General features: G+C 65.6%; 1 protein-coding gene across 4 annotated transcripts; it reads right to left on the bottom strand.

Moving 5' to 3' along the window:
- Positions 1–374: 374 nt before the first annotated feature.
- Positions 375–22292, bottom strand: MICALL2 (MICAL like 2). Of its 4 annotated transcripts, none has more exons than XR_012061366.1 (17): positions 22017–22292; positions 14437–14485; positions 11408–11549; positions 10378–10565; positions 9576–9691; positions 8550–9320; positions 6670–6938; positions 5672–5765; positions 4597–4754; positions 3989–4138; positions 3347–3411; positions 3135–3258; positions 2799–2889; positions 2615–2688; positions 1766–1893; positions 866–912; positions 375–562 (listed from the first exon to the last, which is right to left on the bottom strand). XR_012061366.1 is itself a non-coding variant. In XM_072943467.1 (17 exons), exons 1-17 carry the CDS (start codon positions 22157–22159, stop codon positions 468–470), a joined length of 2691 nt encoding a protein of 896 aa, XP_072799568.1. In that variant the 5' UTR covers positions 22160–22292; the 3' UTR covers positions 375–467. The 4 variants fall into 4 exon arrangements, 2 of the variants coding, with proteins under 2 accessions (XP_072799568.1, XP_072799569.1); XM_072943467.1 differs by having other exon boundaries at positions 1779–1893; XM_072943468.1 differs by having other exon boundaries at positions 866–905; positions 1779–1893.
- Positions 22293–24022: the final 1730 nt, after the last annotated feature.

Genomic DNA, 24022 nt, shown 5'->3' with positions numbered 1-24022 from the left:
CAGCCCTGCTTCCTTGCTGGACACCAGGGGCTGAGCACATAAGGACCAAGAGCCCAGCTGGCCTCCGTCCAAGAGGTCAAGGTCACAGATCTTGACAGAGATCCCCATGTGAGGCCAACACCACGTGCAGTTTGCAAGACCCACCCCTGGCCCCTGGGTGGGTCCTGGCCCCTGTAAGGTTCACGTCCAGCCTGTCCACGCAGCCAGGCCAGGCCTAGAATGCATGTCTCAGAGGCCCTGGCCAGGCCCAGAGGGTCGGTGCCAGCTCAAGGCCACAGGCACGTGCACGACGGTGCGCAAGCGAGACACGGCTGAGATGTCTAGGCTGCCCAGCGGCACGTGGGCACAGGGAGAGGGAGCCCAGGCCACGTGGTCAGTTTCTTTATTGAGGCCACCCAGACCCACCAGAGGAGACCCGCACTCCCACCCCCACCTGCAGGCCAGGGTCCTGCACCCCCGCCAGGCAGCTACTCGGGGGTCCTGCTCCTGCTCTTCGGGGACCAGATGCTGGACAAGCGGAACCTGGGCTTCTTCCTCTGGTCGCTGCCCCTCCGCTGCAGGTCTAGGGGGACAGATGCCGAGGCCACGCTCACCCACGTCTTGGCCAGTGCCCCACGCCCTTCCCCCAAGCCTCCGCCCTCCCAGGGGGGTCCACCATGCCTGCCTCGAGAGCATCAACCAGACTGGGTGCCCCTCCCTGACCATGTGGTCACCAGGTGCTTCTTGGATCCCCAGAGCGACAGGGAACTCAGTCCCTTACAGTGCCTGCCTGTCCTTGCACTGCTGCTGCCACACCGTGGGTCCCGGCACCCGCTCCCACCCCGAGCCCGCCGGCCCCGACCCCACGCCGGCACTGCCATGTTACCCAGTTTCTGGATCATGTTGTGCAGCACTTCGTCCTCCTCCTGCTCCCTGGGACAGAGCAGGGCTGTGAGGGCCGCACCCCGAGCCCAGGGCCACCTGGCACCAGAGTCACCTGCCCTCTCACCTGCCCACAAGCCACACCCTGGCACCGCCCTCCCCCTCCCTGGGCAGGTCTCTGCCATCTCAGCAGTGACTGGGGACAAGAGGGCTTGGGAGGACCTGGGCCCAGGCCCCCTCAAGCTGATAGAGTGACATGCTTGAGTCTTGACCTGGGCCACTGACCCCGGGAGGCCTGGACAGGTCCCTCGTCTAGACACAGGGACAGGAAAGCTCTGTGGGGACAGTTGCAAAGCTGGCGGCCCAGTGCAGCACCAGGAGACACACATGCTATGTGTGTCTAAGATGAAAATAAAGGTCAAATCCTGGACCTCGGTTGCACTGGCCGTGGTGCAAGTACCTAATAGCCATGCATGACCCGTGGCTGCCGTGTGGCACCACCATCACAGGACACCTCCGTCACTGCAGAGGGCCACCAGCCCGTGCTGACCCTGAGGGTCAGGGAACGTGGTGCACAGGGGGCCTCCTTGGTGGGGGACCTGGAAGGCAGGCTGCATGGCAGGGCCCGCCCTCCACCCCGGCTCCACCCGCAAAGTACACACAGTGGGCCTTCTCCTGCAAGGGGAAGGTTCTGATCTGAGCCAACCTGGGCCCCCTGCCCTGGGCTCCACCCTCACCTGGCACCCCTCACCTGGCGTCCCTCACCTAGGCCCCTCACCTGGCGCCCCCTCACCTGGGCTCCTCACCTGGGCGTCCCTCACCTGGGCCCCTCACCTGGGCCCCTCACCTGGCACCCCCTCACCTGGCGTCCCTCACCTGGGCCCGCCACTTGGTGCCCCCTCACCTGAGCCCCTCACCTGAGCCGGTCCTCGTCCAGGAAGTCGACGATGTTGCTGCGGTCATTGACTGTGTTCACATACTGGTTCAGCAGATCCTGCTCCCGCTGCCGGTCCTGGGGGGACTTCAGACACTCTGCAGGGACAGCTGCCATCAGCTGGGGCTCCGCTGTCCCCACCCTCCTCAGGACACGGTGTCCCCACCCCTCAAGGGTCAGGCTCCTTCACTGGAGGAGAAGGGTAGTGCCTTGGGCATCTGGGGCCTCTGGGCACCACTGGCTGAATGAATGAATAAGTGAGTGAATGAACAACGTATCAGAGACTGGGTGTGGCCAGCCCTTCCCCGGGTCATCTCAGCCACCCTCACAAAACCTGCCCAACGTGGAGATGTGGAAACAGGCTCAGGGCACGGCTGCCCGACTCCCACAGCAGGAGAGGGCGGGGGGGGCTGCCAGGGCACTCGACCATGGGAACCCACAGCCCCAACAGTCACACCCACACCTCTACCCTGCATACATTAACTCACTTAATCCTCACAACAATGGAAGGAGGTGGGTGCTAGAATTGTCCCCACTTTGCAAGGATGAAACCCGGGCACGGAGAGGTTGAGTGACGTGGCCAAGGACACACAGCCAAGAAACGGAGGAGCTGAGATGCCACCCCAGCTCCAGAAAGGGAGAGCCATGACCACCCACCCCAGGCAGGCAGCCTTGAGAGGCCTTGGAAAGCAGGCACCCATGCCCACCCCCGGGGCTGAGCCCCGCCCCCACAGCCTCCACCCCCTGGGGCTGAGCCCCGCCCCCACAGCCTCTACCCCCTGGCCAGCCTGGGATCCATGGTGGGCGGGTCGGACCAACCGGGCTTGGCCATCAGCTGGCGGAGCTCCCCCTCGATGTCCAGCTGCTGCTCCTCCAGGCGCTGGTCCCTGGCCCTGCCGGGGTGACACAGGCGTGAGGTCCGGCCCATGCACTGGACTCCCCAGCCCCAGCCCAGCGTGCAGGGAAGAGGGGCTCCTGGGGGCCCGCAGGCTGGACCTCTCACTTGTACATCAGCTCCGACTCCAGCCTCAGCAGAAGCTGCTTCTCGTGGATGAGCCGGAACCAGTCCACCATGAGGGCATCCTCCGAGTCATCTAGGGGGAGGCCAGGTCAGGGCACTGAGCGTGGCGAGGGCCCAACCCAGGGGTGGCCTGCGGTCGGGTGGGCAGGTGGTGTGGGGGAGCCGGTGGTTGGGGGGCAGCCTGTGGGGGGGATGGCGTGGGTGGCAGGGGGGTGCAGCCTGTAGTCGGGGTGGTGTGGGCGGGGGAGCCATGGGTGGGGGACATGGGGCGGGGGGTGGCCCGTTGGGAGCAGCCCGTGGGCGGGGGGCACGGCTCACCCCCCTCGGCCGCTCGCAGGCGCTTCTCCAGCTCCACGCCCCTGAGCTCCAGGGCGTCCAGCTGCCTCTCGATGTCCTGCACCTGCCTCTGGATCTCCTCCTGGGGCATGTAGTCGGGGTGCAGCTGGGGAGGAAGGAGTGGTGAGGGTTGACGGGAGGCACTGGCCCCAGGGGTCTGAGCCCCTCATCCACCTGTACCCCGGCCTACTCACCCTGACGGGGGAGGTTACTGACGTTCCAGGTGAAGTGGGGGCACCAGCCGGGCCCAAGGGCCTCCCTGGAGAAGGGGCAGGACACGTCTCTTCAGGTACCAGGCCCACCGTGACCCAGACGTGGTCACACGCACAGCTGGGCCCACCCAGCCCTGCCTCCCCAGCATGCCCCCTGCACCCCCGGCTCCCCTGCCCCGCCCAGCAGACAGATCCAGGCCGCACCCCCACGGGGTCCCCACATCCACGCTGGCCCCTGCCCTCCTCCAGGTCGGCAGCACTGCACACCCCGCCAGCACCCTGGCCCCCATCCCACGAGCTGCCAGGAGCAAACGCTTATCATCGCCAGGTGTGTGACTCAGGCACTGGGAGGCAGGTAGGGCCCTCTGTCCAGCTCTCCATCCCTACACATTGGAAAGGCCGGGCGCGGACCCAGATCCTCCAGGCCTCCCGTCCCTCCTCAGACACGGGGAGCTGGGTCACCTCCAGGTGTGCGAGAAACTGTCCACTCACCGCATCCTGCCTTCCCTCCAGTCTAGGCTCCATGAGCTCCTATTCACCCTCCAAACCCCACCTGGGCATGCCCTCCTCGAGGAGCCCCTTCACCTGCACCCAAGCAGAAGTGCAGCAGCATCCCGGGCTGACCTGGTCTGCCCTGGGGAGGGGCTCTCTCCTCCTTCCAGCTCTGAGCAGGGCCTTCCTGCTCCAAGGGCTCAGGCCGAAGCCAGTTGCCAGAAACGTCCAGGCTGGCAGGGACTGTCAGCTTCCTGCGGCGGGAGGCGGAGGGGGACGTGGCTGCCCGCGGGTGGGAGACAGAGCTGCGTGTCAGGCCAGCAGGCCCGGTGCCCTCTCCTCACTGCCTCCCTGAGCCTGGCCCACCCGAGGGACCTCATCATGGGGATCGGCCCACACAGCCTGTACCCACATTCTGCCCACTCGGGTTGGGGGGGTACAGGGGCAGAATCCTGACTCTCGATGGCCCAGGCAACGAGCCCACTGGGTTGGTGACCTGCTCAAGGTCACAAGGAAGGAACATGGGGGCAGGACATCCAGGGGCGACTGAGAGTGCTGGGGACAGACACGCACACTGACACGTGCCCATGTACAGGTGCACATACGCACACATTACACACAGACACCCACCTGGGACCACCAGCTCCTCTGGCTGAGCAGGGCCACTGCCCCCAGGAGAGGACCCCCAGATGCAGGCTGCCCGGCTAGGGAGGGCCAGATGGGCTTCTGTCCAGCCTTACCTGAGAGGCTGGCCCCGGTGCCAGCCCGGCCCGGTGTCCTGTCCACCTGCACTGGGGTCAGGGTGATGCAGACAGCCCCCTCGGAGCTCCGGGAGACCTGGGTCGTGTCACTCGCCCGGGGCTCTCCCAGGACCTGTGGCTCCTTCTGCTCCAGGGCCCTGGACGGAAGGTGGGAGGTCAGTGGAGGGCGGACAGGCCTCCCTGCACCCCGGCACAGACAAGCCGGAGGGACGTGTGCCAGCCCGGAGGAAGGAGCTAGACGCCCGTGGGCTCATGTCCCTGAGCGGCTCACTCTGCAGCACAGGGGCGTGCCGACGTGGGTGTGAGCTCGGGCTCAGGTGCCCACAGCTGATGCCCACACGGCCACAGACCCCTCCCCACCGCCAGGCCCCCGAGTGTGCAGCCCCGCAACCCGCAACCCGCCCACATGTGCCGGACCGCGGCGGGAACCCAGGGTGGCCGCCCACACAGGTGGCCCCAGACCAACACACCCAGCCTGCAGGGTGGGCTCGAGCGCCCGCCTGACCCTGGCCGGGGCAGCCTCGTCCACGGAAGGCTGCAGGGGCCCTCCCCCTCCTTGTCCCGACTGAGCTTTCTGTGGGGGCTGCCCCTGCCCCACCGCCAGGCCCACCAGCAGGCGGGGGTCCCAGCGGGCTCCAGGATCAGGCGGGGTGGGCGCCCGCCAGCAGGTGTGCTCACTCCTGGGCCTCCAGACTGGGTCAGAGGGAGGATCCCGGGGGGCCTGCTGGACCCTCCCTGCACTACCTGGCCTCCCCAGTGCAGTTACGGGGAAACACGGCCCCGCATCTCGCAGGCCGGCGTGAGCTGTCCTGTCGCTTAGACCAGCATGAGCTAGCTCTTGCTTCTACAGCTGACACGTACGGGAGACACGCACACATCCCTGCTGGGGGCGCCAGCGGGTCAGTGCGGGCACTGTTATTCACCTGCAAGCATTTGTTAAACGCCTACTGTGTGCCGGGCCCTGTGCTTGCCCTGGACGCAGGCTCCTGCGAGCCCAAACCCACAGCCCAGGCGTAGGGCCAGCGCCCCCAGGAGCCCCCGCCCCGCCCCTCACCTCTCAGTGGGGCTCTTTTTCTCCACAGGCTTCAGGCGGGCCCTCCATCCTGCCGGCCCGTCCTCCTGGCCACCCTGGGAGCTGGTGCTCGAGCCTGGGTGGGGGTGAGGTGGGAGAAGCTGGGGAAGGCAGCACCTCGCCCATCCCTGGGTCCTGTCACCATCCCCCCTCACGTAGCCCCACAGCCAGTCGGGCCCCCGGGAAGCAGCACTGGTTGAGTCAGGGACGGGAGCTCCAGCCAGCCCCTGTGCTGTGTGTGCCTGGGGGATTCACTGCCCCTCTCTGGGCCTCAACTGCCCCTGCCGCCAAACAGGCGAGGGTGTGACAGGCTGAGCCCTAGGGGCACTGACTGTCTTGTGTGTGCGGGTTGACCGGGGGCCACCTGCAGGCCTCCTGGGCTCAGGGCAGAGTGGCCTTCAGGGTGGGGGCTCAGCTGAGGGAATGAGGGTGGGAAGAATGCTTTGCGAGGTGTCTCTGAGCCAGCTCGGGGATGTCGCGGGTGCCCCTGAGAGGCAGCCCGGCGCCCAGAAAAAGCCGGCTGCGTGGTTCTGCAGAAAAGTGTGCAGAACAGTCCGGGAAGCTCGAGGCCAGTGCAGCCGGGGACTCCGGGGTGGGGCAGGGAGGCACCGGGGCCTCTGGAGCTCAGGCCACCGTCGTCAGGACAGGGCAGTCGTGACAGACCCGCAGGGACAGTGGCCGCAAACCCCACGGGAGGTGGGGAGAACCTGCAGAGCGGGGCAAAGAGGGCTCGCCTGCCTGGTGCTGTCAGCGGAGAGCAGCGGCGTGGCGGGGGCTGGCGGGTGGGACGATGGTGACACAGGAGGACAGATTCCCAGAGTGGGACCCCGGGAGCCAGACTGTGGGACAGCAAATCACAGAACTGCAGGCCAAAAGCAGAGTGGCCACGACACCCAGCAAGAGCCTAGGTGCAGCAACACCACAGAGCAGCAGCCCCTGGCACTGCCCCCCACCACTGCTACCATTTTAGGGGCTCTTACCCTTAGCCGGCGGGGCCTCCGGCTTCGGCCTGGAGCCAGCACCTGCCCTGACAGCCCCTGAGGACACAGCCAGGCTCTTCTTGCCCACCTGGGGTGGCGGGGATGCCCGGGAGGGGCTACTGACACCCAGTGGGGCTGGTGGCTCAGTCCTCGCAGCGGGGCTGAGGGCCTGGGGGGATACTGACTGTGCCAGCTTGGCGGCTGGACTCACTCCTTGCCCTTCAGTTCTGGGGAGGGAGTTCGGAGCAGGAGAGGTGGCCAGGGAGGGCCTGTGCAGGAGAAAGCAAGCATCAGGAGTGGGTGGATCCAGGAGCCCCCTTTCACCTTGACCCCCGGGTAGAAGCCCATCAGTGCCCCCCAGCAGCTGGTTCCCAATGCCCACCCTCCTGAGGGAGGGAGATCACCCCTCTGCTCACACGGGCACACCAGCACCTGCTCTTACCCTCCTGTTTAACTCCAGGGTCAGCTGACATTAAAACGCCCCCAAAACCCACCAGGCGTGGGGTGTGCGGGTGCGGGCCACAGCCCTAGTCACCCCCTCCTGCGCCCACCCACCCGGAAGCAGCGGGGACTTCACAGTGGAGATTGCACTCCACCCTGAGACACGCGCAAGGCCGGCACACGGGCCAGCCTACACCCCCTCAGGCGCGGGCCCAGCGGGGCCCAGGGCACCGCCCCAAACCAGGCCAGGTCCTCTGTGTGCCCCCGCCCCTCCTATAGCCAAGTTCTCCACCCCCTGCTCGTCCCCTACTCCAGGCTGGCTCCCCAGAGGAGCTGGTCCCCACCCCCGCCAGACGCGTCCTCAGGGAGTGCTCCCCTGAGAGTCCTCATACGGTCTCGCCCCCAAGAACCTTGGACACCCCCTAGTGCTGGAGTGGCCAGGTGGGTCGGCTCTCCCCAGCCCTGAGCCCACCCTGGGAGCCCCGGGTGATGGGGCAGGGGTCAGGCAGCTGTCAGCTGGGGACACCCCCAAGCAAGTGGGTGCAGCCTTGGTGGCCAGACTGGTGTGGAACCTCCCTGCTGGCTGGGCAGCTGTTGGGGAGTGAATGGTGTCCCCCCCAAATCCACACCCACCCAGAAGCTCAGAGCGGGACATTTGGAAGCAGGCTCTTTGCAGGTATAATCAAGTTAGGATGAGGTGGTCCTGGATGAGGGAGGCCCTCAGTCCAGTGACAAGAGTCCTTGTAAGAGAGAAAAGTAGAGGACAGACACAGGGCGGAGGCCGTGAAGACAGAGCAGAGATGGAGCCAAGGACACAGGAGCCCCAGGAGCTGGAGGAGGCAGGAGGCAGCCCCCTGAGCGCCTTCGAGGGGACGGCCCTGCCCACACCCGGAGCTCAGCCTTCTGGCCTCCACAACTGCAAAGGGACAGAGGTCTCGTTTTAGCCACCTGGCCCGCGGTACTTGTCCAGCAGCCCCGGGACACTAACACGGTGACCCTCCTCCATCCTGGCACACTGTCCGCTCCCTGTCCAGCGGGCAGAAGGCACATCAGTGGGCAGGGAAGGCTCAGACCCCGTTCGAGTCAGACAAGCCAACACTCCTCCATTCACAGCCTCCGTTTCCCCATCTGGGAGGAGGGTGTCCACGTGCAGGACTCAGCGTGTGACACACGGCGCCCCTGGGCAACAGCGTCAGTGATACAGTGACAGCCTCGTCCCCTCCCGCTGGCCCCTGGGCACTCCAGACCCCCAGGCTCATTCTCCGTGTTTCCCAGACAAGGAAACTGAGGCAGGGAGCGTGCAGCCCAGCCGTCACACAGCCAGGCAGGGGCAGAGGCCAGAACCCCTCCCCAGCCACCCCAACCCCTCTGGCCTCCTGGGGCCCTGGAAGCTGCTGGGCGGGTGGGGGCCGCACCCAAGTCCCACCTCTTCCACCCACCTGCCAGGTGCGTGAGTGCCAGCCTCCCTGCACTCTGGAAGGGCTTTCCGGAGGATGCTCAGTGCCTGCTCCCTGCTGCCGTCCCTGGAAGGTGTATTTGCTGCAGCTGGGACCCTGCCGGCCGGGCCAGGGCCGGGGGCGGCTCCAGGCTTCTGGAAGAACCTCTCCCGGGCCTGCTGCGTCCTGGAGGACGACGGGGTCCAGGCCGGGGCATTCGCAGGGACTGGAGACGCTGGTCTTGAACCGACCTTGGTCTGGGGGGCTGCCACTTGAGGGGCTACCCGGCCTGGAGGTGTGGCCGGGCGAGGGTCCAGGACACTCGGGGTTGTGGCAGGACGGGGGCTGCCTGCCAGTGACGACCACCCTGTCAGGGAACTCTTGGTCACAGGAGTGCTGGCTTTGCCACCCACAGGGGCCGCCGAGAAGCTGGGCCCAGCTGGGCTCCCTGTGTGGGCTTGGGGAGAGGTGGCCAGAGGGTCAGCTGCAGCCGGAAGGAACCCTTTGGCAGTGGAGTTGCCCACCTTGGGCTCCCACGCAGCCGGCCTGGCCTTTGGCCCTGCATCTCTCTGCCTGCTCGCCTCCTGGGTCTTCCTTGGGGTGCCAGGGGGCTTGGAGTCCGTGGGGACGGCCCTGGGCTGCCCAGGGGACAGTCCCGGCAATGCAGGGCTGGCAGAGGCGGCTTCAGGGTGGTGGCTGGTGCAGATGAAGACGCCGGGCTCCCCCGTGGCCCTGTAGGCCCCTGAGTGCAGCGTGTTGGAGCACTGCTTACACCTGGGGGCGGGCAGGGAGACCAGAGGCGCTCCAGCCGCGTGCTAGCTCATTCTGGCTTCCCCAGAGCACACACCCTGGATCCTGCAGCCCCTCAGGTGGTTGGTGATTCACTCAACAAACACTTCCTCTCCCAGTTGTTAATCCTTCAGTCGCAGCTTCCCCCATGGCCCTCGTTAGGGGTGCGGACACCCGGGAAGTGCTCGTACCGGTCAGCAGGCACACGTGCGCACGCACACATTCGCACACGGGACCCACCTGAAGCAGCCCCGGTGGTAGAGCCGCCCGTCTGCCAGGTGCCGCTGCACCAGGTGCACGTGCCGGCCGCAGACCCCGCAGGCGCTGTTCACGGAGCTGACCGCTGAGGCCTGGCCCTTGGGAGGGGGTGCCGGTGACGTGTCTGAGCTGCGCTGCGTCACGTCCGCCCCGGCTTCCCTCCTGACAGCAGCCGTCAGCGGGCGGGAAGAGCCCACCTTACAGACCGGAGGCCAGAGGCTCCCAGAGGAGGCTTACGCCCAGGAGGGCTGGACTCCGAGTTCAGGGTCTCTAGCCTGGCCCAAAGGGAGGGAACTGGGGGCTGACCTGAGGGTCTCGGGGGGCCAGGAGACACATTGTGGCATCTCCCGTTCCTGTCCAAAGGTACAGAAATCCAACCAAATTCCCAGCACCCCTGGAAGGCCTGGGGGACATCATCACCCCATCCTCAGCCTCCACCTCTGAAAAGTGGGGCAACCCTCCCTCCCTGTGCACAGCTGGCCGGGGGGTAAAGGACATGCACACGCTGTCCCTTGGCCCCACCTGGGAGGGAGGGGCCAGAGGCAAGAGACTTGCTTGGAACCCAGAAAGGTCTGGGCTCGGCCAGTGTGGCCTCCCTGGCCTCAGTTTAGCCGTCTGTATGCCTGCAGGATTGAAGGAGCTCGGGGAGCCAGTTCAGGGGACAGCTGCGGCCATGCCCGGAACTCAGGGGGACCCTGTCCCACCCTGGGCACTGTGGTTTAGGGGACACTCAGTGGAAGCCAGCGGAAAACCCAAGAACCAGAGAGATGGGCGGGGTGCTCACAGCCTTTAGCGGGGGTCCCTCTGTGCCCCCGTCCTTCTGCGGGACAGTGGGGTTTGTGCTGACTGGAGACAGCGGCTGCCCCCGGGCCGGGGTGGGCGTGGGCCTGGCCGGCGGGGACCAGGCCTTCTTCCCAGATGGGTCCTCCCTGGAGTCTGACGGGCGCCTCTTCACTCCGGCCACACCTCCAACTAGCACGAGACACAGCAGGGTCAGGGGCCCAGCCCCGCACAGCGCCTCTGACAGGGGCTTTCCCGGTCTGGGGTTCCTGGCGTGCGGCCACCCAGCACAGGGCCTGGAGCTGGAGCTGGGGGCGGGGATGGGTGCCCCCCTCCCGCAAGCGCCCATTCCCAGCAGGGGCCTGGCCTGCCCCATGCTCCTCCCCAACCTGAGGGCCCTGATCCCAGATCAGGGAAAAGGGACTTTCTGTTTCTCTGCACAGTGGGGCCCCAAGGCAGCCTGGCCAGGCGCCCAGAGCGGTTCCGGGGGTTTCTGAGCCTGGGCGAGGCCTGCGGGGGAGGGGCGGGACGAGCCGCTGGGCGCACAGAGCAGCTGGAACACAGTCCCTGGGCCACCCCTCCCCTGCCCAGCCAGCCTGGGGCCGCACCCTGCCAGGGCAGCTGACCATCGGCACCAAACCAGGGCATCTGGAGCCAGGCCGCCCGAGGGGACAGACGTGGGCACAGACCCCTGGGGCACAGGGAGGGGAAGGGGGAGCTGGGTGCATCTGCCCAGCGGACCGGGAGTGGGGACGCTGGAGCCTGCTCCAGCGGGGGCCGTGGGAGGACCTGGGGCCGGGACCCCGCCTGTCACTGTAGCAGGACGGGGGACCCTGTCCCCCTTGGAGAAGATGGCAGCACCGGGCGCCACACACACACGTGCCCCACTGAGGCCTGAGGCCCACCCCACGCGCCACACGCAGAGCCGGGGGGCCGGGGGGCTGAGAATGGACCCGAGAGGGAGGGGCGTGTGCACACAGGCGGGCAGACGTGCGGCGTGGCCAGGCGCTGGCCCTGAGGTGGCCCCGACTCACTGGGGGAGCGGCCGTGGAAGTAGTTGTAGTACTGCGACACATAGGTCAGGATGCTCAGACGGTCGGGCACCTTCAGGGCCACCATGTCCTCGGCGTCCAGCAGGGCCGGGATACCCAGCTGCTCCTCAGCCACACGGAAGGCCTGCGGAGGGCAGTGGTCAGCAGGGGTGGGCCAGGAGACCTCTTCCCCCATCCTCCTGGGCCAGGCCACCAGCTCCTTCCGGAGGGACGGCGGGAGGGGCCCAAGGCAAGAGACACACTTGGAACCCAGAAGGAGCCCTCAAGAGACCCACTTGAGGTTCATGCTCCGCTTGGCCTCCTGGCCTCAGCTTTCCTGTCTGTCCAGTGGGGATCACACCCGACCACAGGACTGAAGGAGGCGGGGAGCCAGTCCCGGTGCAGCAGCTGAGGCTGTGCCCAGGGCCAGAGGGGCCCCAGCCCATCTCAGGCTACTCGTCCCAGAGACTTCAGCCCCACGTCACTGCTGAGACCCCTTCAACCACCCCTACACTCTTGAATCTGCACATCCCTGCTTGACACCAACCTTATACGCATGGTCGGGGGCAGCTTTCTCCAGCCAACAGGGGACACCTATGTCCTAGGAGCCGAAGCCCGGGGGAAGGGGAGTGGACTTGGGGGCTGAGACAGCGACACAGGCTGGGCTGGGCCCCCCGGGCCCTGACATGTGTGCTCCCTGCCCAGGACGGCGGCCTCTGGTTCTGCCCCCACTGCTCTGCGCGTGGGCGTGGGGCTCCACCCTCCTCTCCCCGCACCAACCCTGGCTGGCCCAGCCAGGCCTTTAAACTCCATCCCTCCCCTGACTTTGCCCAAATCTCCATCTCGAGCTGCCCCCTAGACTACCACGACCCCGACATGGAGGAGCGACAAGAACACCTCCACTGTCGTGTGTTCCAGATGAGGCTCCTGGGCCCCAGGCCCGCAGTCCTCCCGGCAGCAAGCGCTCCTCTATGCCTAGAACAAAGCCTCGCATCACCTTCGTCTCCTTCACAACGCATCCGCAGCCTGACTCCTTCCACTGCGCCCACACACCCTGCTTCCTGCACGGACCCCGTGGAACCGGCAGCAGCTCCCAGCAGAGCACCCTTCAGAGATGAAGCCAAGTCCTTCCCACAGCCTGGCCTCTCCTCACACCCCGCTCCAGCCTCCCCTCCCTCTGTGCCAGCCTCCCCTCCCCCTGTGCCAGCCTCACCCTGCTGTGTTCCGCTATGTCCCCTGGTGCTGTTTCTCCTACAAGCTCTGTGCCCTGCAGCCCCCTCACCCTGAGACTTTACCTCCCCCGTCCCCTCATGAAAACTGCTCACCACGCCCAACACCCCCACCCCCGTTCCCATCCACATGCTGCTACGTGGTCAGCGTGGTGGGACAACTCTGTCTTGGGGACGCTGTCCTCCTGTGAGCTGTCCATGTGCAGCTGGCTAGTTGAGTGCTGGAAATGTGGCTGGTGCGGCTGAGGAAACGAACGTGTTCATTTTATTTCATCTCTGATATGTTGAATTCAAATCGCCCGCGCCGAGTGGGGCGGCCCCGGACACGCAGATGTGACCCAGCCCTGCGAAGTGTCAGCTCCTGCGGGCCAGGCGTGCGTCCCGCTCGCAATGTACCCTGTCCGGAACCGCACCCAGCACACGGCAGGAGTGTGGTGAATATCAGCCGGCCCGGGGTGGAGTCTGCCTTTCTGTGCCTCAGCCCCATGGGATTGAAAGGGAGCTGGACCCTGGGGGCTCCCCAACCCCTGCCTCTTGTTTCTAGCAGAGCTGCCGTCCCCCAGGCTCCCTGAGTCACAGGAGAGCAGGTCCAGCAGTGGAGGAGGACAAGCTGTAGGCCTGGGAGAGGGTGAGGACTCTGGCCGCCTGTCTCAACGATGAATTTCCCTCTAAGACTTTCATGGCTGAACAGAATCTTTGAAGATGGTTTTTGGGGAGACGCTGGGTCCACCAGATTGCAGGCATTCTGGTTAAAAGCAACTCTGGCTTTTTGTTACCAAGGCTGTTGCCCCCAGGGTCATACCCCTGCCCCTCCCTCGACTAGAAACCAGTTACTCTTCTCAAGCCCAGGAGGCAGCTGCAGAGAACAAACAAAAACTAGCTAGAACCCGCCACGTCGAGCCGGCGGAGGGTCTGACTTCCAGGGACCCAGAGCCTCATCACAGCTCACTGTAAGGTATCATCTAAGTGACACCCCCCAGCGCCGTGCCAGTTGACAACTGCCATGACAACCACCAGAAAAGCCCGTACAGGGACCGACAAACTCGAACAAGGACTGACTGGCTCCCTCACACCGGAAGGAGGACACGATGGCAGAAGCCTCCCACCGAAGCCCAGGTGGCCCGGCCCGGGCGGAGCCCACCCTGCTGCCCATCCCGGCTGGCGGCTGCCCCCTGGGGCGGCTCTTCCTCCCTCGGGCACCTTCCTTCCTCTTCCCCTTCTGAGCCGCAGAGCGGCTGTTCACCTTGTCCCTCTGCCTCTGCTGTGCGAATTCTTCCACAGCCACGGCGAGGACCCACACTTGGTGGGCATCCTAACTTAGGAGCCCCTCCATCTGCTAACAGAATCATGGAGTCATTTTGCAGCAGGGAAACTGAGGCGGGCACAGGGAGCGGTCCTGCCACGGGACAGCCAGGGGACAGGACTGGAACCCAAGCCAGCCTGAGCACAGGTCCAACCCAGGACCCACCCACGGGCCCTGCCGTCCCAGAGCTCCCCTGAACCCTGATCAGCCTTGGGCAGGAAGGAGGGTCTGGTCCTCCCCACCCCATCCCCTGCCCGCCAAGAAAACGCGGGGACCAGGCAGGCCTCGCTACAAGACCCTTGGGCTGTTCTGGGGACCTGGGGTCACACGGCTTGGGACAGGGTGTGGAGCCCAGTGGCAAGTGCCCGGCCTCCACGTGCCCACCTGCAGACGGCAGTGATGCCGCGGCCGCCCCCGGGGAGATCGTGCCCACTCAGGTGCCTGGTGAGCAGCCCCTGGGACGTGGGCTGGGGGACGGGGCTGGGAAGGGACAAACTCACCAGCTGGTTGTTCTCGAATATGTTTTCCTTCCTGAGAGCATCGAAATTTCTGGAAAGTCAAAACACACGTGTCAGAAGCGGCTCAGAGGCCGAGAAGGGAGGGGTCGGAGGGCCCAGAGCTCATCTTGCCAGATGGGAAAATGGAGGCCAGTTGGGGGCGGGAAGGAAAGAGGTCTCATGGCGACCGAGGGCTGGCAGGGCCGGGCACTGCGCCACAGGCTCTGGCCCTGCCCCAGGCCCGGGGATGTGGCCCAGCGCCTGCAGTGCCCGGGCACCCACGGCCCACGCAGGCCCTTGCAGCTGCAGCGTGCAGCCCTCGCCCTGCGGGGGCCTGACCCCACCACCCATTAGGTGCGGCCAGAACAGGCCCAGGGCGGCAATGCAGGCGGCCCGTCCAGCGCACTGGGGGGCTGCCTCCTCCGGGCAGCTCACGGACCTGGTGGGTCACGGGAGGCCGTGGGAGGTCCTGGGGGTTGGAGGTTCCCATGGACGGAGCCCCACGCTGCAGGGCCCTCGCTCCACCCCCGGGTCCCGTCACTCTATTTACCCGGCACCGCCCGAGAGCCCTGCTGCTCTCAGCTCTGTGCAAGTATCAACCTGCACCTGCAGACGCTGTCAACGCCCACCCCTCATGGATGACATGAAGCACAGAGAGGCGGTGACTTGCCTGAGGTCACACAGCAGGAAGACAGGAGTCAGAGCCAGGCAATGGCCCCAGTGTCTGGGCATCTGAGGTTCAAACATGCCCACCAGGTGCCCAGCCTCTTCCCAAGGGGGCAGACTCTCAAAGCTGAGAATATGAGAGCCCCCCGCTGCCCCACCCCTGGGGGCAGAGGCCCCAGGTCCGGCCGGGACAGCAGGCCTTCCCGGAAAGGACAGGAGCGAAGCGATTGTTCGGAAAGGAGGAGAGGCTGGCGCCAGCCCCAGGCGGGTCCCGGGACCCTGCGCACGCACCCAGCACAGCACAGCCGGACCCCGCGGGCGTCCAGGACCCATGTCTCCAGGAGGGCTGGTTAAATATCCATCTGCCTGCCTGTCCACATGCTGGATGGGAGCCATGCCCCTTCAGGGTGAGCCAGACTGTTCCAGAAGCCTCGTGGGACCCAGGAGAGCGCAGGCAAGAGCGACCCAACTCATTCAGGTGGCACCGTCTGACCCCGGGCGAGCCCCCTCTCCTCCTGGGGCCTCGGGTCCCTGTCTAATGGGTGAGCACTGCTCCCCGTGGTGACTTTGAGGGTGCTGTCTCAAGAGCAGGCAGGTCTCAGAGTGGGGAGCTGAGACCCTTCGGCCACCCAGCACTGACCCCTAACACCCCTGGGAGGCCTATTACACAGATGAGGAAACTGAGGCCCGAGGCAGCAGCCAGCCCCTGGCCACACTCTGGGGCTGCAGTCGCCCACCTCCCTCCTCGGGGGCCCCGCGGGCCTCAAGAGCTGCTCCGCAGCCTGCCTGGCTCTTCGGGAAACGGTTTCCGCCTGGACCACCTCCCAGGTAACGTGTTCCAGATGCTGGGATCGCCCCAGGGGGACAGAGGGTGCTTTGTGCCCAGGCCAGGAGGGGGCAGACCTGTCTGCGGGGAACAAATGACCAGAGGAGCAGGAGGGGGCATGGCCACCCAACACCCACCAGGGTCCACGGGCCCGTGGAGTGGCTGGTCTCCGTCCATCACCCAGGGGCTGTCAGGCACGCTGGTCCCCCTGTCCTCAGCGTCCACGGGCTCAGGAGCCCCTCCCCCAACCACCCCTTTGAAAGCTCAATCTCTTTTCCAGACCTGCCCGGGGTCACTGACCGAAACGGCCGAGTCCTCAGGAGGATGCCCGGTGCGGGAGGGCCGGATAACAAGTTCTGTTTTGTCTCCAAACAAGCAAGAGAAGGAAGCCCCCTGCCCCCTGCGTTGGCCTCGGTCCACCCCTGGGGCTACAGAGACCCCATCCTGTGATTCAGGGCAGCCAGCTGCCCGTAGGGCCCTCTCTCCCTGCAAAGCTGGAGTGAGGGCCTCAGAGCTCAGGGTAGATCAGGCACCCATGAAAGCAGTGCCAGCCCCCTGAGCAGGGTCAGAGGTATGCAGGCCAGAAGTTGCAGAACTGCCCTCCACTCAAGTGCAAGGACCACCACCCTCAGCACCAAGTCCCAGCTGCCTCCCTGGGCCGCCAGGGCTGCACGGCTGGGCTGGACCACCCTGGCCAGTCCCATGGTGACCACGCCCCTCCCAGACCAAGCACCTCTAAGACCCCCGCTCCTCAGCCTCGGGGCCTTAGCTCATGCTGCTCCCTGCACCCAGGTGCCCCTTCCCACCTCACGAGGCAGGAGCTCACGTCCCCCATGGCAGGGGTTCTGCCGGCCCCACCTTGGTCCCCGGGGGGCCGCATGGTCAGACCTCTGGCGGAAATCGCCAAAGACAGAGCTGACTTGCAAATCCCTTCAGAAAGGGCCAAGGAGACCCCGCCCATCCCTCTCAGGAAGTCCAACAGGACAAGCTTTCCGGCAGCGGTGAACCCCTGGTGGGATGGGCTGAACCATCCTCCAAAAGAGATCTGTCCGAGTCCTAACCTGCAGGACATCAGAATGTGCCCTGTCTGGAAACAGGGACGGACTTTACAGAGAGAATCGTGTTAAAGTGAGTCATGGGGGGCCCTGATCCACAGCGCCTGGTGTCCTCACATGGAGGGGAAACTTGGAGGCAGAGACGCGCACAGAGGGAAGACGGCGTCTGCGAGCCCCAGGCCTCAGGAGGAGCCAGCCCTGCAACCTGGGCTCCTCGGCTGGACAGGGAGATGCTCAGTTCTACCGTCTCAGCCACCGTCCCCAGGGCCACGCTCCGCAGGCCTAGTGGACTGGCCCTCGGGAGGCGGCCGGCTTGCATTTGAGGCCTTGCAGGACCAAACTGCAGCCGCTTCACCCTCGCCAGGCCGTGAGAACCTGCACACCGGTGCCCGGGCACCCTCCCTGGTAGATCGTGCTTTCAGGTGAACCTCTGTAGTTTAGAATCAGGTATGTTCTGGTGTGGCTCCAAGGTACCTGCCTGGGGCCAGGCGCACAGCCGGAGCTCTATAAATGCTGTCGATGAGTTAACTCAGCCAGTGCTTGCGGAGTGAGGGGACTTGGGTGAAATTCACGTGCTCTTTCAGCTGGCCGAATGAATGAACTCACGGAGTCCGTGTGTCCACCGTCTGCCGACCTGTGTCCTGCCCGGGCTGGCGCCTGGCCCGGCTGAGAGCCCGCGGCCGCGCGGCCCCTCCCAGCCCGCCTCCCGCTGGCCACAGCTGACCAGGACTGCTGACCTGCTCCTGCCCCCAGCGCCTTGGGGGCTCTTGGGAATGTGTACCCCCTTCCAAATTCCTGGAGAGCTGACCTCACAGTTTATTTCCTGGAACAAATTGCAGCTGCTTGGGGGGTGGGCATGGGGGCTGGGACGGGGGCTGACAGAGGCCAAGCTGTCCTTCCAGGTACTTCCAGCACATCTGGAGTTCATCCCCTGGGGAAGGGGAGCAGAGAGGGAGAGCAGGAGGCAGACAGACAGACAGACAGACAGGCTGAGGCACAGATGGAGGGAGACATGGGTACAAGAAAGCCCAGAGGTGAGACAGGAGAGACCACAGGGCAGAAGTGGGGAGGGGGGTCCAGGGACAGGGGCACCAAGGCAGACACACTGGAAGAGGCCAGGGAGAGGGTGGATGTGAGGAGACACCCAAGGCGAGGCAGGGGGGAAGGGCCCCTCAGGTGCAGGGCAGGGGCCCAAGGCCCCCACTTCCCTGTCACCCAGCTGCAGGCCTCCCCCAGGCTGGAGCAGCCCCTGACCCCCGCCTGGAGCAGGGCCCAGCCAGGAGGGGTCAGCCTGGGGCTCCTGCGGTGGCCTGAGTAGGGGTCGGAGGTATTGGGCCCAAGCCACCCCCAGGAGATGGGCTGGCAGCGCCTGCACGTGACCATCTTGGGGGGTCTGGCCAGGAGGCGGCAGCAGGGCTTGGGCGGCAGGCCCTCAGGCCAAGAACAGAAGGCCTCTGTTCCCAGGCAGCTTCCTGCTGACCACGAAGCCAGGGTGGGAGGGGAGGTCAGCCTGTACCCGGGCCCAGTGCCCTCTGCTCTGGCCCTGGGAGGGAGCTTCTGGGTGGGGGCCCCTGGGAGTGAGTCTCAACTCCCAGCAACAGGCAGGTCTCCAAGAGCGATCAGGGAGCCACCTCCGCTTCTGGCCCCGCCTGACGTGGGCCCCAGAGCCGGGGCCCAGTGGTCAGGTCAGCCCAGCAGGGTTGCAATGACCACCCACCCCTAACAGCTCCTACAGCCCCTCCCTCCTTAACCATAACCATCACGGAGAAGGAAGCCCAGCCCTGCCTCTGGAAGAGCTCTGGACCGGCGCCCCGCCTGCCGCCCGCCTCCGGCCCTCCTCCCGCCCTCCAGCCTTGGTCCCTCCTAGTCCACAGGTTTCCTGCCTCCGGGAGGTGGGAGAGCTGTGTTTGTTTTGGGCGGTTCCTGCGCTCACCTGGCTGCTCAGCAGAGGTGGCGTCACTGGGGAAACAGACCCCCACCTGCGAAACCTACAGCTACAGAGAGGAGGGGCTGGGAAGGGCCGGCTGCATCCCAGGAGGCTGAGCCCGTCTCCTGACCCGCAGTGGAGACCACACACCTGCCAGGGTCCTGTGGGGCAACCGACGCAGGTTACAGGTGAACTCCCAGGTCTTGGCGGGCAGAGCCAGAAGTAGGACTCCGCGAACAGGCAGCCCACCTGGCGGGCTCAGTGCCAGGCTCCTTCACAGCTGCGCACCTCCGCCGGGGGCCAGGAGGAAACCGGCTCACAGGCAGCAGGAAGGACTGAGATGAGATAAAGGGAAGGACTTCCTGGTGGCGAAGCTAGGAGACACGGAGACAGGATGTCCAGTTTCCTGCTGACAGAGGGTCTTCACGGGATGGGTAGTATAGGGGTGAGTCTCACCCAATTTGACTTAAGGGGGCTCCCCCAAGAGGACAGCCGCCCTGTGTTTCCTCCCCTCCCTGCACCCCTGGGGACTGTCGAGGTGGCTCAGGGCTTCCTGGTGAGACCACCCCTGCTCCCAGCCACCAACTTGCCCAGAGGCACTGCCAGGACTAAAGGTGGGGGAAGGGCGCTTAAGGCACAGGCACAGGACACGCAGGTGCCCACACTCACGTGCACACCCGCAGTGGCACTCATGAACTCCATCAGCCAGTACCCATGGGGCCCGGCTGGCCCGTCGCGTACGGAAGCTTTACCAGCCCCCTAACTGCAGCCGTGACAAACGTCCACACACTGGGCCGCTAGGGACAGCAGGCATTTCCTCCCTCAGAGTCCAGAGGCCAGAGTCTGACATCAAGGTGTGGGCAGGGCCCAGCCCCTCTGGGGGCTCCAGGGGAGACTTGTTCCGTGCCCCTCCCAGCCTCGGGTGGCTCCAGGCCTTCAGCGGTCACAGGTCACAGGGCCTTCTCCCCGACCCTGCAGCACCCAGGCCCCTACAGAGCCCTGACCTTGCAACAACTACGTATCTACTGAGCCCGGTGCACATGCTCTTATCTGCGGGCCGCCCACTGCGTGGCTATCTAGGAGCACCGGCTAGGCCCCAGGCAGCACACCCTTCTGCAGCTGAAAGTCCAGTTTGGGCAGATGGACGATTACCAAGCCAGCAATAAGTAAGATAAGTTAACCCGTGCGTGAGGGTGGGTGGTCTCCTCCGCCGCCACCCAGCTCCCCGCCGCCCACCCACCCTCACCGCTCTCAGAATTACCTCGAGCTTTTACTCATTTACCTGTCTGCGGTCTGTCTCCATACTGAACACATTACTCCCTGAGGCAGGGGCCAAGGCCATCTGGCACAGTATGCAGTGCTGAGTACACAGCAGGCACTCAATAACAGTTATAGGAACTGCTCTAATGACACCAGCGTGTGCCAGCCTGTGCACACGCCCACCCACGCACGCCTCTGCTCTCCCGCAGGCAGTGCACTCTGGGACAGGAACACACACACATCCGGGCCTTGAACCCCAGCACAGCTGGGGACAGATGGAAGCTCCTGGGGCTCAGAAAGGCCCCAAATCTCCACTTACACCCATGCGTCGTCATGAGGCTGCCAGGCCGGCAGACGGTGGCACCCTCCTTCCCTCCAATGGCAGACTTCTCCTGCTGACCCCTGGGGTCAGTCACCAGCCAGCCTTACTAGGGACCCTGCAGGCACCGGGGTGGGATTCCGCCAGCCCACCTCCGCTGCCAGTCCCCCTCCGAGACCCCACATCCCCGGCCCACCCCGCATCAAAGGTCAGCTTCAGTGTTCAGTGTGGAAGCACATTTTGCCCCAATATCTTCTGCGTCCGAGAGCGACCAACGCACATCCGTGGGCAGGGAGCAGAGAGGACTCCCCATGGGGCCCCATGAAGGCATTTCACAACCGCAGGCCGGAGGAGGAAATACATGATGGCCTCGCTCTTACGACCAGCTTCCCAGTGGAGGGTGGTGCCTGGGGACAGTCCCTGGGGGTACAGGGAACATGTGGGTGGGTGCAGGGGAGGAGCCCCAAGTTCCAGCCCTGGTTCTGCCTGATGTGCTCTGTGACCTGCAGAAGGATGTCGCCTCTCTGGGCCTCAGTGTCCCCATCTCTACAGCAAGCAGCCTGACGGCAGCATCGAGACCTCCCTGGCAAACACACTCCACCCACCCTGGCTCCAGCCACCACTTCTCAGGAGAACGCTTTTAAACAGCACGCTTTTTCCAGAAGGTGCCTCCTGGGGACACCCTTCCTGAGCTTCATCCACCCAGCCCAGGCACCCTCTCCGGCAGTTTTACTCATTGAGAATCTCACCGAGCAAGGGTGGGGCCAGGACCTGGACGCACAGAGCTCTGTCCCAGCAAGCTGGGTCACCGTCACAGCCAAAGGGCGTTTGATGAATGAATAACGGATGGAGCGGGTCCAGGGTGGGGACAAGATCTGGCAACAAGGCAAGGCCTAGCCACAACTCCAAGGCCCTTCTAGGGGGAGACGACCTACCCCCTCCGCTGCCCACCTCCCAAGGCTCTGATGTCATGCTCTGTCACCCTAGGGTATGGAGGCCTGGCCAATGGGACCTTTGTTGGGGGGGTTGGTTCCTAAGCTTCCTGTTCTGTGTTGGCCCCTCCCTCACAGTGACCCTGGCTGGCTGCATTCCTAAAGGTGCCTGAACAGGCTGGGGGAGGGGCAGTACCACACAGGCACTCCGAGTGACCTCCCACACCCCTGATCTGGTGCGCAGGTCCCAGGGCAGTGGGAGTCTCAGAAGGCCCATAAGGACAGCTCTGCCGACCCTTTCCCTGGGAGACTGACCAGGAGCCAGAGCCCAGGACGCTGGCCTGAGTCATGACTGACTAAGCTAGCGGGGGCGGTGGGACGACCTGGCTCCAGGCCAGCTCCACTGGGTGCTGGGCAAACTGAGGCCACCGGGCGGGCAGGCCTGCAGGACCCGGCTTTGCCGGCCCCGGAGGGTCCCGCCAGCGCCCGCAGGCCTGGACTTCTGACCGCGGCCCACTCCCCCAGCCCCTGGCAGGAGCGGCCCGGCCTCAGTTTCCCCGTCGGAGGCCGGTGCCCGCGGGCAGCGGGCGACACTCACATGAGGTCGGGCCGGTGGCGGTGCAGGATGGCGCAGAAGGCCAGGCCGTCGCGGAACGACGTGGTCATGTTGGTGATGCTCACGTCCCGGTAGCCCTCGCACTGCTGCCGGCACCACTGCTGCAGCGCCTTGATGGCCGCCATGCGGGCAGCGGCGTCCGCCCGGCCGGCGCCGGGGCTCCGACAGCGCTTCCCGGGGGCCGCGGCCCGGCCGGAGCCGGGGAGGACGAGGAGCCCGACCCCGAGCGCCGGGAGGCCGAGTTGCCGCGGCCGAGGAGCCCGGGCAGGACGAGCAGCCGGTGGGAGCGCGGCCGGAGTCCGCCCGCCAAGCCCTGCCCCCGACAAGACCACGCCCCTCCAGGCCACGCCCCGTCAGGCCCGGGCCGGGCTCTGGCCGCGGACAGGCCCCGCCCCCTGTGGACACGCCCCCTGGCGCCCCGCCCGCCGCCCGCCTGCCTCCCCGGCCTCCGGGGAGGCTTCCAGATTGTCTTTCTTCTCAACAGCCGCCACCGCCCTCCCGGAGAAGTGCGGTCCTGGCTACTTCGCAGACGAGGGGTGGGGGGGAGCGGCGGCCTGCCCGAGGTGGAGCCCCCACCCCGCCCCACCCCGAGCGCGGGCTGTCAGGGTGCTTTCCCAGCCCTGCTCTCTGGCAGGCGGGCGAGTGAATCTCCCGGATTCACGGAAGGGGCGGCGGAGGCTGGGGAAGGGGCGTGGTGGCCGCGGTGGCCCGGCCGGTGGGGCAAGGCCCACCGGGAGGCTCCCGGGCTGCTCCTGGGGCCTGAGACCCCTTGGGGGGAGTCCTGGTCTGTTTCCCAGTTTTCCACTTTGAGCATCAGTGACACAAGTAATTAAGGAAAAGGACCTCTTGGGGGATGTCAGTTAGGGGGCTGCTGCCCTCCACGTTCTTCTCGCAAAACCCTGTCCGTGGGCATGTGGACAACCAGCCAGAAACACACACAGGCTCCAGAAACGAGAGGTGACCCCGCCCCCCTGAACCCTGGGGCGCAGGGCTTGTCCAGACACGGCTGCAGGCAGGAAGGAAAGTGTTTCGAAGAGAGGGCCCTGGCAGGGAGACAGGGCGGCTTCTCTGGGCCCGCCTGAAGGAGCAGAAAGGGTGTTCTAGCCTACAGCCAGCTCATGGCATTCCGGCTCTTTCTGGCAGCTGGCGCTGTGGTGGTGAGCTCCGCATCACAGGGGCAAGCCGGTGCTAGACAGGGAGCCCCGGGGGCCTGGGACTGTTTGCTGGCTGTGGCTGCTGCCCTGACCTGCTGGGGTTTCCCAGCAAGAGGACAAATGGCCGTTTCGGTTGGGCTGGTGGCTAGTCCCAGAACCAGGAAACAAGCCGGTTTTCCTGACCCCCAAGGCAGCGTTTAGGAGCGCTGGAAAAGCTGGTGAGGTAGGGGAAGGCCATGGCCAAGAGGGTGGGGTGGGGGGGACGTCGCAGGGCTGGACGGGGGTACAAGAGGCTGGGGACCCACTTCCTGCAGAAGGAACAGGCGGAGGTGGTCGGAGCTCTGATTCTTTTAAGCTGCACTCTTGTCCCCACTGGTCCACATGGCCACCTCTGGGGACAGTGACTTTGAGGCTGCATTTGTGGTGGTCCTCCCATCAGCAATTCACACACAGCTTGTCCTTCTGTCAGCCCTGCTCCTCTTCAGGGCCCCCAAAGCAGCACACCCCCCATCTGCCACTTCGCCCTGCTGCTGCGCCTCCCATCCAGGCCACCGTCATTCTCCCCTGACCACTGGCCAGCTTCCCTCAGCTTCCTCCTGCCCTCTGGCCACCATACTCCACCCTTGTCCAGGAGCCAAGGGATTTTTCTAAAAGCCAGTCAGACAAGCCCTCCCCTGCTTGGCCTCTGCAGCACTCTGAGTGAAATCTGGGCCCCTTGGCACATCTGCTGCTCCTTGGCCCCACCCTCCCACACCTGCTCTGCTCCTTCCAGCCTCAGAACCTCTGCCCGCTGGTCCCCTGCCCTTAGCCACTCCTGGTCCTCTCAGCCCTTCA

Source organism: Vicugna pacos, chromosome 18, assembly GCF_048564905.1.
Source record: "Vicugna pacos chromosome 18, VicPac4, whole genome shotgun sequence".
In the NCBI taxonomy this organism is placed as follows: domain Eukaryota; kingdom Metazoa; phylum Chordata; class Mammalia; order Artiodactyla; family Camelidae; genus Vicugna; species Vicugna pacos.
This window is presented reverse-complemented; position numbering and strand designations above follow the sequence as displayed.